This window comes from Fistularia commersonii, chromosome 17 (assembly GCF_037954325.1).
Source record: "Fistularia commersonii isolate RoL2024-O1a breed Wild chromosome 17, RoL_Fcom_v1.0, whole genome shotgun sequence".
NCBI classification, from domain to species: domain Eukaryota; kingdom Metazoa; phylum Chordata; class Actinopteri; order Syngnathiformes; family Fistulariidae; genus Fistularia; species Fistularia commersonii.
In genome coordinates this window covers 18165001-18179604 of record NC_141300.1, presented here as the reverse complement: position 1 = coordinate 18179604, position 14604 = coordinate 18165001, and the positions used below count along the sequence as shown (strand labels likewise).

Sequence of the window (14604 nt, the reverse complement as noted above, 5' to 3'; positions counted from 1 at the left end):
TCTTATCTTATCATTCACATTCTGAGTCTGAAAAAGTGCTAAAACAAAATCCACCGGCAGGTGCCAGGACGACTGTCCCGTGGGCTCGTACGGGCCGCAGTGCAACAAGAAGTGCGAGTGTCGGAACGGCGCCAAGTGCCACCACATCAACGGGGCCTGTCTGTGCGAGACCGGCTTCAAGGGGCCGAACTGCCAGGAGAGGTTCTGCCCGCCCGGCCTCTACGGCCTCATCTGTGACAAGTACTGCCTCTGCAACGCCAGCAACACCGCCAGGCACGTGCACACACACACACACGCACACGGACAAACACACAGGGACACACACACACGGACAAACATGCACAGACAAACACGCACACACTCACACACATGCACACACACACACATACACACACACACATGCACACACACACACACACACATGCACACACACACACACACACACACACACACACCAACAAGCAAACACACTCACACATACAAACACACACACGCACCGGATCTGCCCTTCACAGCTGCAGGTAATAAAGAATTCTGCAGCTCCGAGCCGCTAAGAGGCGGATTAACCTTTAACCCGTCACGGCCAGAACCTACAAATTCCACACCAGAACGTCCTCCGTCGTCATTGGCAGTCGACGTCGGACGCCGCGGTCCCGGGCCGAGACACGAAGCGTGGCGTAAGCGGGGTCGGCGGGCCAAAACTTAACCCCAATCTCCTTCCTCCTTGTCTTCTTGTTGTCATTATTTCGCAGCTGCCACCCTCTCTCCGGAGCGTGCACCTGCTCGGGGGGCTGGTCGGGGCTTTTCTGTAATGAGACATGCCCGCCTGGCTTCTACGGGGACGACTGCGTGCTTCCCTGTGGCTGCAGCAACGCCGCCGACTGCCATCCCGTCAGCGGAGCCTGTATTTGCGCCCCCGGGTTTATGGTGAGTCCTCGAGCTTTGCGCGGCCGCCCTTTTATTTAATTTATTTTATCCAGATTCCGGGCCCGTCTAAATTCGACACGGGAGCAGTCAGTCAGGCGCAGATGATCAGCGTGCGAGGCAGGCGGGCAAGTTGATCGTTCGAAACCGTTTAGCGCGGCGCCGCGTTAATCACTCTTTTAATCACGGAGCGTCAACTCGCAATCGCTCGTTCGTTCATGATCTACGACGCCGGCCCTGCACTCGGGGTCGCTGGGGAGCCGATGGCAGCCGACACCGGGCGGGAGGCGGCTTCGCCCCGGAACACAGGAACACGCACAGAAACGTAGTAGAATTCAAATACCGTTCCACCGTTCATGAACACGTTCGTGAACACGTTCTCGTCCCGGCGGCGTGACCAATGGAGAATTTTTTCCTTTCTCGCCCCCGGTTTGTCGTATTTCAACGAACCCGGGAGCGTCTCGACTATGGCGCCGCAACCAGTGATTCTCAATTACTTCCTGTCCCCCCGTCCCCCCGATTCTCAATTACTTCCTGTCCCCCCCCTCCCCGGAAGAAGAATTTCACGCCGCCGACTGGAGATAGCATCATTTGTCTATAAAACAGTTGCATGTCCACCTGTATCTTGATTAACATTGAAGAAGAGAAAAAGGAAAGAAATATAGATGGTCTTGCACCAAAGAAGTGCTCTATGAACATAACGGGCTCGCTGCTATACTGAGGTAGCTTTCACAAAGCCGCATGATTGTTGGCACGTTTTTGCCCCAAAAACTCGAGCAGCTTACCAGCGTGATGTCTTTAGGCGGCGCCTTCGTCTATTTGTCTTCATGCTGTCCTGGCAACATTTTTAGACTCAGTAAACACGGCGGCCTTTCCAGCGCAGTCGCGGTGAAGCCGAGCGCTACAAGCGCTTCCTCATATTTCCTGGTCTTGGCTTTCCGTTGACTTTTGTCGGTCTCATTATCTCTATTTCTTATCATCCCCGTTGAATATTTTCCACGGTGTCTCTTGAGGGTTTGTTCAGTGCGCTTCATATTTCCTGCTCTGTGCGGTGTGTGTGGATGCTCGGTGCGAAAAAAAACCTACACCAACCAGCTAATGCTGCAGCGGGAGCCCCACTATATCAGAAGCGATGATCTAAAGCAGGGACCCCTGGTCCAGACGGGCCGGACGGGCCGGACGGGCCGGACGGGCTGGAATAAATCTACGATTTGAAAAAATACATAAAAAACCTTGAATTACTTTTTTAAACAAAAATGCAGCTCCTCTATCGTGCGCACTGTTTGGTCAGTGTTAGCAACACGGCACAGCACCGTGCGACTCACAACTTGCAGCAGCTTCCGGGTCTGTAAATAGCATTTTGTTTTGTTGTTAGAAATGGACCTGCTTTTCCGTCGGCCCGACGCCCTCATCGGCAAGATGTCGTCGTCAGGAAAGGGAAAAGTGGACCTGGAGCGTAGGGTTTTCCACTTCTGATTTGTTGGTCGAGGTTAATAAGAAACCGTACACTCGGTGTGGATGCGACGAGTTTCGGTGCCACGATGGGACTCGCCGTGGTGGAAAATACAACAAAATGCACAGAGAACTGAGAAGACACGACCGAGGCGTCGTGCCGCTGAAATGGCGCTGCCTTTTCTTCATGACTCTCAGGTTATTGGTCGTGTATTTTTTAAAGGAACAGTTCTTTACATGGAGAGAGTTTTATCATTTACCTGTGCTCCTTTTTACTAAAGCAAAGGAAAGGTTTGGAGCCAGTGTCACTTCCGGGTAATAACGCTCTGATTTTACCGGTCCGGCCACCTTGACATCAAAAAGGTCGCATGTGGCCTCCGGACCAAAAGGAGTTTGACACCCCCATTTCAGACCGAACCAAAAGAAAAGCAGAGTTTGTATTTTCCACATCTTTCTGTTTGTAATGAGAACTCGCCTCCCTGCAATGACGCTTCAGTAGACAAAGTAGGGTCAGGGTTATTTATGAGGGGTCTGAACCTCAAACGCAGGCTCGGGACTGAGAAGGTGTAGCAAATGGAGACGTACAACCAGAATCTGAGTCAGAATAAGTTTTATTTATCCCCGAGAGGCAACCGTTCACGTCCGGACATTTGACCTCCTGCGCGTATTGATTGTGAGAGGAACCCGAAGAACCCGGAGGAACGGCTTGCAAACAGGGAGGCCACGGAGATCCAGGCAGACGTCCTGAGGGAATCCATCCGGGCGGCTCCTCGCTGCCTGGTGGAAACAACAACGGCCACCCGGTGCTGAATTCAACTAATCTAAATACAGCGGACCCTCGCTACCTCGCGCCCTCGCTACTTCGCAGATTTGTTTTTGTTATTCGGTTCTTGTAATTTATTGTATTTTAGTGTTTTTTTTTCCATGATGAAATATGCATATTCTAGCCTATTCTACAAGAAAAAAACAGCAAAAAATATAGTCAAATGAAACAAAAATTTATTTTATAAAATACATAAAATACGGGATCTCCTTTGCTGGCACGCATTCTTGGAGGAGACGGCTTCTCCGACACGACAGCCTAATGGACCTCCGTTCGGATCCGTCGACGGACCGGGACCTCGACCGGATGATGACGTGAGTCAGAAACCGCCTACAGGCAGTCTGGATTTGGAGTCACCAAGTGAAAGTGGAAAAACATAATGTTGATTTCACGCCGTTAAAACAAGTCCAAATGAATCCGTGTTGCTTCCTAGGTGGACAGTTTGATTTCACACACGTGTGATGGATTTGGAGTTTCATTGTGTTGTTGAAATGTTCGCTTTATTTTTTCAAGCACTATATTTCCTGTAGAACCCGGGCTTACGAACGCCCCGAATGAACAAATGGGCCCCGAATAGAATAGAATAGGTTTTTGATCAAATTTTGGAATTGAGCTGGCAAGGTGGAATCGCTCACCGTCTGGCCAGCAGGTACCCGCGTTCTTTCCTCCGACCGTAAAAATCCAAAGGGTGATGGAGGCCGTCTCAGTGTGACGCCCCCTGCAGGACAAAGGAGGTCTGAGCCGCTGCTGCCGTCCGCCCACCATTCAAAGTCCACGCCACTATTCACATTCTCCAGAGGAGGCCCGGAGCTTTCCCTGGTTTGCAGTATTAGGCAATATGTTGTCTGCGCCGCCCCCACTCCCACTCCCACTAACACTCCCATTCCCACTCCCACTCCCATTCCCACTCCCACTCCTCCATCTCAACAATTTAATAATAATGTGCATCCCCTCGCAAACTGCCGGCTGCTGGCGGTTTGGTGTTTTTTCCACACGTGTCGGAGCGACGGAGCGACGGAGCGACGGAGCGACGGAGCGACGGAGCGACGAGCGACGGAGCGACGGAGCGAGCTCGGATCGTTATTTCTTGAACGATTGGGAGCAAATTGAATGTTTGACCTACATATTACGCCGCCCGCTTTGGTCGGCTTGTCGGGCCACGTTGCCCCCCCGTCCCCTTCCACAACTGTCAAATTAGGTGGCTGACTTCAATCAGTTTTTCCAATTGTGTTTCTTGTCTCGCAATCAGAGGGTTACAAGAGCGACGCCGGCGAGAGGGAGGGCGGGAGGGCCGCGTTTCTGCCGGCGTTAACATTTTCAGTGGAAATTGCCTGCGTCCGACAGCGGGTCCCAATCCAGGCCGCAGACTGTGTCTTAATTTGCTCCACCTGTTCTGTTTCTGGGGGCGGGGATCGGGATCGGGGGGGGCAGCCACTTCCATTTAACACACCTAGAGGGCGGGGGGGGGGGGCACAGTTCTAACCCAGCAGATGCTACGCTAGCAGTAGCATTAGCGAATGCGCATCATTCACTTCTAACTCCGTTGTCTTTTTTCATCCTTTTTGGTCTCAGTTCGTTCACATCCTGCTTATTCGTGCTCATTTTTTCAATACTTTTGTCACTGTTTATGTTCCTATCCTTTTCGTCATCGTTTAAGTTGGCTATTTTTTTAAATCTATTTTCCATTGTCTTGTCCATTCTTATCCGTGATGCCGTCATTGCTCTCTCTTCTAATTGTCACAATATTTTATGTACAGGTATATTCATATTTATTGGTACTGTAGCTGTTACGCTGCTGCGACAGAGGAATCTGCCCTCTGGGGATCGATGAAGTTTATCGGGTCAAGCGATCGTCTTTAGAAGCGAACGTCCCCGCTCGGATTCCCGGGCCTCCCTGTGCATCGAAGCGTCGTCGAGCGAGACGCCGAAGCCCCGACTGATGGACGGCGGCCTGCTGCTCGTGGCTCATCCATGATGGGTTCATTGCAGAAAACGAATTTCCACGCAAGGGATTGACAAATTGTTATTATCTTATTAGCACGCAGTCGGTGGCCCTAGTCTTATTTTTATACGTGAAATGTGGTCGACGGCGGCGGCGGAGGAAAGGATTGCCGGTGGAGATGGCCTCCCCGGGACGCGGCTGATAGGCCTGAGCCTCCCCGCTGCATCTTTGTTCTGGAGTCCCGGCGGGGGGGCGAGCGAGGAAGGCGGCGGAGCAGACTGAACCCGGCACGCTTGATTTAACACTGGTAATTGGACATGCTCTTTTTGACTGGGGACAAAGTGATTACATGTTGCCTATTCCGGCTCCAACTTGTGGCGCCGGTTTGTCCTCCTGAAATCTGCAATCCGAAAAAAAAAAAAAATCTCATCCTTTTTTTCTGCCTTTTTTTTGTTGCAAACACCCAAAAAACAAATCATTTTCCCATCTCCCTGGGCTTCTTGGCCTCATCAGAGGGTTCACAAGTTCATTTTCTCTCTCGCCGCATGAATTTTAAACGGCAGTCACTCTTGCGACAGTTAGATGAACTGTTAAGGAGTGAGACTGATTGGTAATTAGCGGTGCCATTTGCATCCAATCTCAAGAGGCCACCGGTGCTGATCAATGTTGTGTCAGCGAGAGGCATTCTGGGAAAAAAAATGCTCTTCAATTACATTAAGACACTAAGAGATATGAATTTAGTGTCTCGGCCAAGGACGACCCGACTTCCTCTCAGCGGCCGCCGTCGCCGGCTGCTTGCTTATGTAAAGTCCTGCTGCTCGCGCGCGCCGAACCGACAGCCCGTATATTAATAATGATTCTCCACATACAGACTTCCATCCTCCGCAGCTCAGAAGGAATATGAATCAGCCGGCCTAATGAGAGAGTTGCCTCTTCCCTCCTCGAGAGCGGGCCGACCGCCGCTCCCCGGCGCCGCGAGGGCGAGACAGGGCGGAAGCCGACGCGGCCGAGGAGCCGGCGAAATCCATGTGGTCATTTGTGGCTGCGTGACATTTTATCCGCGAATCCAGTCACCAATAAATTGCCTGCGCTCTGAAGACAGACCGAAGAGCCCTGTCTCACACACACACACACACACACACACACACACACACACACACACACACACACGGCTGGTAGAACTTCTCTTCACGCTTAGCAAATGTGACAGAAGTGCTATTGTTAGCAGTCTAGAAGCTGTCGTTCGCAGCTGAACAAAGGTTACCGCGACCGATTGATAAAAATTTCATCCGCAGTCGGGGGGCTTTTATGCGCGCAGGGGGGGGGGGGGGGCTTTTAAGATGTGCGTCCTGCCCTTGGCGTCCAATGGCGCAGCTCCGAGTGCCTCCTGTTTAAACCGAGTTCAAAATGATAATGAGAGCGGCGAGCAGCCGGCAGTCCCCCGGTGCTCCGCCGAGACGCGAGAGCCACTCCGGACTCCGCCGAGCCGCTAATTGGATCTCTAAATCATGGTGTCACCTGTCACTCACGGCCCGGCGTTCCCGCGGAGGGGTGTGTGTGCGGGGGGGAAACCCGGGGACGGACTCTGATCTCCAGCTCGGGAGCGGCGGGACCGCTGAAGGTGGGCTGTGCGCCGCGTTTCAAGCAGAGGAACTCTAATGACGGCAGCTCTGGAGGACGGTGGAGGGCGATGGCGTGCACACACACACGCACACACACGCACACACACACGCACAAGTGCGCATACACACACACACACGCAGGTGCGCACACGCTCACACACACACACACACACACACACTTTTTTCAGTCTAGCGACCCCCCTGGTCCCGGGGACACGCTGGCCTGCATGCGGATCACCCTGGATGTCTGAAAGAGTCCGATAAAGACCCATTATCTTGGAATCAGGCTTTGGAAAGAAAAGTTCTTGGAACTTGAATTTGATTCCAGGGACTGCCCTGCTCCAGGGGAACTTTTTGGCTGTGCGTTCCCGCGGGAAGTGAGGGCAATCGGTATGCGATGCTAGCATCTAAGCATCTTCATCGCCACGCTTCAAAACCAACGAGCAAAGAAGCAGCCGTGAAGACAGTGTCGCCGTGTCCCCGCTAGCCTCCTCCGGTCGAGGCTTTTAGCTTTGTGTTCTCCGGCATTCGACAACATGGAGGTGGAAGCTTCCACAGTGCTCATGGAATAATAACGGTGGACTACCAGATGGGTTGAGATGTTTTTGTCTTCTCCCTGCACTGCTTTGCTGCCTGAGGATCCCCGTTAGCCTTTAGCGAACGCCGGACTTATTCTGGCCACCATGTTGACGTTCCTCTGCGAGCCCTGCAAACCCCTCTCTGAGGCTACCAGGACAGAAGAGCTTGCACGTCTTCATCCATTGTCTTGGACGGCTTCGTCGCTCCTCCGTCTTCGTCGCTCTGTCTGTTAGCTAACCAGTGACCATCGGGGTTTTTAAAAATAGCACCTCGCATCCCGCAAGAAGTATCTGCTAATGGGCGAGGCTTACGAGTTCCGCCAATCTCCAAGCGTCGATGTCCGTGAGGAGTTGCCGAAACGTAAAAAGACCCCGACTCAGAGTAGGAGCTAAAAGGCTTGTAGCATCTGAAGCTCTTTGCTTCCTTCGCTGTTTCAACGCACCAGGAAAAGGCTTCATTCCTGAGCAGGTTCTAGGAGTTCCTACAGGACCAAAGCCCATGGAGCTTCACATTTTGCTGCACTGGACTCGTTCCACGCTCCCCTCAGTCCAAAGTGTTTCTTGAATGGTCAGTCCTGCCTGAGAGCTGGCGGACTTCAGTAAACACCGGGACCTCGATGGTTGTGCTGCAGCAAGGTATTTAAGCATTCGTGCATTTCCGGTGTAAGGCGGCGATGCGTCCGAGCACCGGGCGCCGTCCAGCGGCCGCATCGCAAAGCGGGTCCGAACTCCGCTTGCCGTCCAAAAAAATGCGGCAGCAACACACATATATAATGGCTGAAAGCAAAATTTAATTCCTGAAAGTAAACATTGCGTAAATCAAGAGCGCCTCGTCGGGCCGGAGCTTTTCTTTCCGGGATGGTGACGTTTGATCGTCGAATGATCAGAGCCAGGGAGGCTCTGGAAACCCGCCCGCCATTTTCTGATTAGGTGATGCTGGCAGACGTCCCCCACATCTCCGTGGCGGTTTTCCTTTCTGACCGAAGAAAGGTCCTGCGCCTCCGTCAACAAACATGGCCGGCAAACGGCTGCTTGTTTGCGCAGCTATCTGCCGCGTCCGCCATTGTTGTAGCCCCCGTCGTTCGCCACGTCAGCGCGTTTCCTGTGTCCCGCCTCCTCCTTTTCATGGGCCGTTTGCACATGTATCGTGAACATGGTGAACCTGCAAGATTGCTAGCGGCCGAGGTCGGGCCGGGTCTGGTCCTGTCAAATGCCAACAGGCTTTTGTTCCAGCTATTATGTAGCCTCCACCCCAACTGGCGCCGACAGGTGCCGACTCTGCCTGACCGTGAATCCTGCAGGGCGTCCTTGGTTAAAGATGTCATGCTCTGAAAGCGTCACTGGCGAGCCGTCACGATCTATTAATTCAACAAGAAAGTTTCAACAAGAAATTTTTTTTATTCAACAAAAAAGTTTCTCATTTTAAAATGGCCTGTTTTGTGGTGACCCTGGTTTGGTTCCATTCATTGATTTATTTGTGCTGAAGTCTGGTGTAGAGGGGCTCGTTTGGTTCGATCCATCGTGGTGTTTGCGGTTCACCCTGCTGTAAACGGGCAGATTTGGTTTGATCCATTGCAGCATTTTTAGTGAAATCTGCTGTAAACATGCAGATTCGGTTCGCAGTGGACCCTGCTGCAAACGGACGTTTTTGGTTCGGTCGGTTGTGGTGTTTCTAGTGCACTTTGTTGTAAATGGTTGGGTTTGGTTCGATCCGTCGAGGTGTTCACAGTGACCCCTTCTGTAACGGGCGGATTTGGTTTGATCCGCCGTGTCATTTTTAGTGAAATCTGCTGTAAATGGGCAGGTTTGGTTCGATCGATTGTGGAGTTTGTAGTGAGCCCTGCTGCAAAAGGACATTTTTGGTTTGGTCCAGCGTGGTGTTTGCAGTGCACTCTGCTGAAAACGGGCAGGTTTGGTTCAATCCATTGTAGTATTTTTAGTGAAATCTGCTGAAAATGGGCAGGTTTGGTTCGATCCATTGTGGAGTTTGTAGTGGACTCTACCGTAACCCGGCACGTTTGGTACGGTCCAACATGGCGTCCTACCCTGGCGACTAGCATGGCACATTTACAAGTGCGGGTTGGAGAATTGAAGGAAACCTGCCAGCTTGAGTTTTCAAAAAGCGTCGATCTTGAAAAAGAAAGAGAAATTGAAGGTACTCGCGCTGCTTTTATTTGTCCACGCAGGGCGAGGACTGCGCCAGCGAGTGCCCCCCCGGCCTGTACGGACCCAGCTGCATGTCCACCTGCTCCTGCCACAACCACGCCGCCTGCTCGCCCGTCAACGGATCCTGCATCTGCCGGGCAGGTACGGTGCTTACACTTGTTTCCGACAAACTACACACAAAATGTCCCTTCCCGCTCCCCCGTCACAGTTATTGCCATATGGGGTAAATGTCGTGTCACGGCCCAGTGTTGAGGGTCGTGTAAAGGAGATGTTCTATCCTGCCGCTCCAGCTCCCGTTGGCTCGTCATCGCGTCGGGCGGCGGCAGAGGTGACCGGCTTTGCCGTCTTTGTCGGCCGCCTGCCAGATCTGACGTCCCCTTGTCAAACTCCTTCTTCTTCCCGCTCCCCCCTCCTATAAACTATTTGGTGCATTTTTGCAACGCCGGAGCGCCGTCCCTGCAGGGGACAAAGCAGGCCATGCTTTTCGCGCCTGGCGTCGGCCAGAGAGAGCAAACACCGGGGCTCTGGAGCCAGTGGCTAAAGTAGACCAGATAAGGAACGTCTATCTTTCCCATCTGTCGCAAACAACCGATGCAATTAAGATTAGGTGAGTTAGCATCAAAAGAATTGGCTGTTTTAAGGCAGCGCCGGCTCCATCCGGCCCCCCGCCATTCCCCAACAGGCCTCGCTAATTGAATTTAAACACTGAAATTAAAACAAATTCCTGTCTCTCTTTATTCTGAAAGTGAGTAGCAGTGGGTCTCCTTGCCTGAATTTAGCTTTTCGAACAAAAAAAGGGAAAAATAAATAGAACAATAGTGGCAGGATGACAAATTTAATGTGCCGTAGCCTCGGCTGCAATCTGTTTCCAATCAACGCAGGCCGAACATCCTCCTCGGGGAGCGAGAAGGATTCAGAAGCCCCTGCCGCGGGTGGTGAGCCTTCGTAAGCGGCGCGGAAAATCGCACGTCCCCCGCGGGCGATGTGTTTTCATTGATGGCGAGCAGATAAATACAGACTACGACCGCGGAGTCAATCGATCGAGGCGCCGTTATAGCGCGATGTCGATTGCCTCCAAAAAAAGGAGAGAAAATATATGTTGGGAAGCGTCAGTGGGTTTTCCGGCCCGATGGAAAAGGGTTGGAAGGGCCCTCCAGGACTTTGCCGTCGCTCCAGAGAGACTCCTGCATCCCGATGTTCTCTTGAAAACCTCTCGATCCCGGACCGGAAGGAAAAGAACCCTCATTGAACGATCAGAGGGTACCGGCGTTAAAAGAGGCGCCACCTTCCTGCTCCGGGTCACTGAGTTCTCCTGCCTCTCCTCCTGGACTTGAGCTTGTTTGGGGAGGGCAGGATGTACCTTAGAGAGTCCTTACTCAAAGAAGAAATGTACAAAGGCCATTCGTGTGCGCACCCAAGTCCTCACTTTGGTTCTTTTAATTTTATATTATGAAAAGAAGCTCAAAGTGTTTCGAAACCTGCAAGTTGAAATCTACGGTTTTTCCTCAGGTGAGGGAGTTTATAAAGTACCCGCATAATACGGAACACAATAATTTAATACTTCTATTCCCAGTGTTTATCAGTTACAGTGCTCCCTCTTTTGTTCAGTAGCAGCCACACACGCACACACACACACACACACACACAGACACACACACACACACACACACACACACACACACACACACACACAGACACAAACAACTTTCTCTCTCCTGCAGCGCCGTCCTTTCTTTCGTCGTCACCCGTTCCGTTATTTCCACCAGGGGAACGGAACTGCAGAGAAAACCAGTTAATCGTAAGCAAATTTAAAAAAAAAATCACTTGTCATTAGGCGCCTGGAAGTTATTTGTGTTTGTAAATGAACAAGGACGGGTGAAGGACACGGGCATGCGAGCATCACCGCCACCACACAGCGCCAAGCGACGACGGCAATGCAAAGCACTTGAGCGTACGGTGCCGTTCCCGTTCCAACAACAAGGACCAGGCGTTTAAAGCTCTGGCCAAATGAAGTTAGTGATAGCCTTGCTGTCTGGTTCAGGGGCCAATAAGCCTCTTGTAATTCTCAAAGCTGAGATAACCCCACCTGAGCCGCAAGGCCCCGAAGAATCTGAGAAGCCAAGGAGTTTCGGCTGAGAGAAAAATCCCCTTCTTGCTTCACGAATGTTGATAGAGAATAACAGAGAAGGGAGCTTCACAGTGCCTTTGGAGATCTAGGAAAAGCATACAAGAGCGTGCCAAAAGAGGAACTGCGCTTGGATGAGGAAGTGGCAGAGAAAGCTTGTCAGAGGGGAGCAGGACATGTATGACAGCTGCGAGACACTGGCGAGAAGAGGCGTAGGTGTGACAGAAGAGATTCAAAGATCTGCCGGTTGTCTTTGGAAGGAAAGAGGGTGGAGAGGTTCAGGAATGAGTTCATCAGAGGTACAAGGCATGTTTGATATTTTGGAGATAAAGTCACACTGAGATGGTTTGGATGTGGACAGAGGAGGGATGATGAAGGATGCTGAGGTTGGAACTGCCAGGCAGGAGGTCTAGAGGAAGACCAGAGTGGAGGTTTATGGATGGATGGAAAGAGCACGACAGATTAGGTGGTGTGGGAGAGGAGGACGCAGAGGCCGATGATTGTCTGTCGGACGCCTGAAGGGAAAAGCCGGAAGGAAAACGGGAAGACCATCCACTGTGTGAATGGCAAAGATTTACAAAGCACCTGCTGGCTGTGAGTGTCGCCATGGCAGCAACAACAGCCTCATTTCCCCTCCGGACTTCCCACTTTTTTGCCACCTGGCCTCCTCTGCCCAGCAGCTGCACACCGACGCTCTAGAGGTGTAGATGATTTGCCTTCAGGTAAATCTCTGCAAGGGCATGGACGACCTCGCCTCTGCTCCCCACCAACTCAGCTTTAACCCACCTTACAGACAAACGGTGAGACGGAAAACACCGGCCGAGGTGAATGGAGGCATCACTAATAGAGAGGCGCCAGGAACCTTGAAACGTAGGCTTGGAAAATCTCTTGTGAGGGTCGTGAAGTTGTAAGCTCTAATTGTGTGTCGTCTGCTGGCGGCAAACCGCAGCATCCTAAGAAGAAGAAGAAGAAGAAGAAGAAGGAAATAGAGAAGTTGTGAGCAATGAGCTGCAAAAAGATTGGATCATCTTATTTGCAATTTAACCACCCAGATGCTAACGACTGGAACCCAGCGTCTCTTTCTCCAGGAAATAGTCCTCTCATTGCAGGACAGCGGGACCAGCGGTGAGTGACGAAGTCGCTTTTCCCACCCGTGCTTTACGTTGCAATGGTTGCTCAGCAATACGTCCAGTTGAGGGCAGATAGCGTCCGAGTTCCGAGTACTGTCACACCAAAACTTTGCTTCTTCCTCCTCACCTTCATCTAGTTTAACTGGTGTGCCGCCATTTCTGTTGGTTTCTTGTCATACTTGAGCCTACTGCGCAACACTCGCCCCCAAAGTCTTCCAGCGTACATTTGGCCATGCTAAGCTCCTCAATAACGTACAGGTTTATGCAGGAAATGGACACGAGGCCCGCAGCTGTGTCCGCATGTCAAATTTTATTTAGAGGGCATCAATTCAAAAACCCAGTTGTGGGATGACACTTATTGTGTAGAGCAGTTCTGGGCCACACTCTTTAAGAAGATGTACTGCAGCCGTCCCCAACCTGTACCAGGTACCAGTTCTATGCATCACAATGTTTCCGATTAAAGGTCGTTTCTTACAGAAAAAGCTCTCTGGCGACTTCCGTTTCTAGCTCATTTTTTTCAAAGGCTGGCTTGTGCTAGCTGATGCGTGAAATGGCGTGACAGAGTTAAGTGTGGCAGTAAGGCAATACATGAAACTGTTGTTTTTCAAAATAAGATCCAGAAGGTTGAATGAAAAAGAAAGATTCTCTTTGTGGCCCGGTACCAAATGATCCGGTACCGTGTCCCAGGTTAGCCTTGGGGTTGGGGACCCCTGATCTACAGGAACCCAACAGGAACCCAAGCGACAGCGGGGAGGAAACGACTCCCTATCACAGGTGCGGAAACCTTGGACAGATCAGGGCTCGTCGGCGGCCTTCTGCCTCGACCGGTTGGAGAAGAAGGGGAGAGTGAGATAGGGATCGAAGGGGTGAGAGGGTTGGGAGGCACAAATGATCTCTTACTACTAATGCCACTAGCACTAAAAGCTAATAGCTGAAATGATTCACCATTACTTCCAATATTCACGGAAGAAAAAAACTGGTAGAAACCCAGCAGTAGATCATGTCACGTCCTGTTGGAACCTAAGAAATGAGAGTCAGAGGACTCTGGAGAAGCTGTGAGGTTCCCACCATGCACTGACCAGGGGAGACAAGCGCAGACAGCAGGGGAAGCGTGCGCGTCTGCATATTTAATGTCGAGCGTAAGTGAGCCTTAATGGTGAAATCAAATCGCCCACCTCGTTAAAGGTGCCGCTCCGCTCGCCGACGGACGTCCGGATTAGTAGTCCGTGTGACGACCGTGGTGCTGAGGATGGGCTCTCGTGGAACAGCCTCGAAGGTCTGGCGGGACAAAAGCGCCTTCGTCTTTGGGGTTTTCACCCCGGTTGAGAAAAACAAACGGACGGAGGACGTTGGATCGATAAGGCATCTTCGGGACAGCGGGGACGCGACCGGGTTCAGCTGAAGCGCCGCGTCGGTATCGCTCTCATCTGTCAGTTCACCGTCAGGGAGGGCACCCAAATACGGCCGGGTCTCCACTTTTACTTTATTCTCCCCATCAATCACCGTGGTGGCAGAAGAGGCGGGAGAACATGGAAAATCAATACGACCGCCTTTTGGGCTCAACAAGATTTTTTGTTTTTTCTTAAGAAAAAGGTGATACATGACGGCATCTTGAGAAATTATCAACCACAACGGCTTTGCTAAAAAGCGTAGCTTCAAGTCCCGGAGGCGGCAGTTTCACACCCCGCAGATTCCTGCCCGACCGGAAACCCTGATTATCGTCGTGGTTCTATCGGACGAATTTGGGTCGCCTGGTTATTTTTCCATGGAAATCCCTTCTGGCCGAACTCCTCGTCGTCATCAACGGCTACCAGGACCTCTTCTGTCACCCATCTAAAAATG

At 51.7% G+C, this 14604-nt stretch overlaps 1 protein-coding gene across 1 annotated transcript in view; it reads left to right on the top strand.

Annotated features, from left to right (window-relative positions):
• The window catches only part of megf11 (multiple EGF-like-domains 11), an 88170-nt gene that overhangs the window by 56632 nt on the left and 16934 nt on the right, over nucleotides 1-14604 (top strand). Inside the window, 3 exon segments of the mRNA XM_086162996.1 lie at nucleotides 61-273; nucleotides 753-927; nucleotides 9528-9648. Of these exon segments, the coding sequence (XP_086019122.1) occupies nucleotides 61-273; nucleotides 753-927; nucleotides 9528-9648 (509 nt within the window).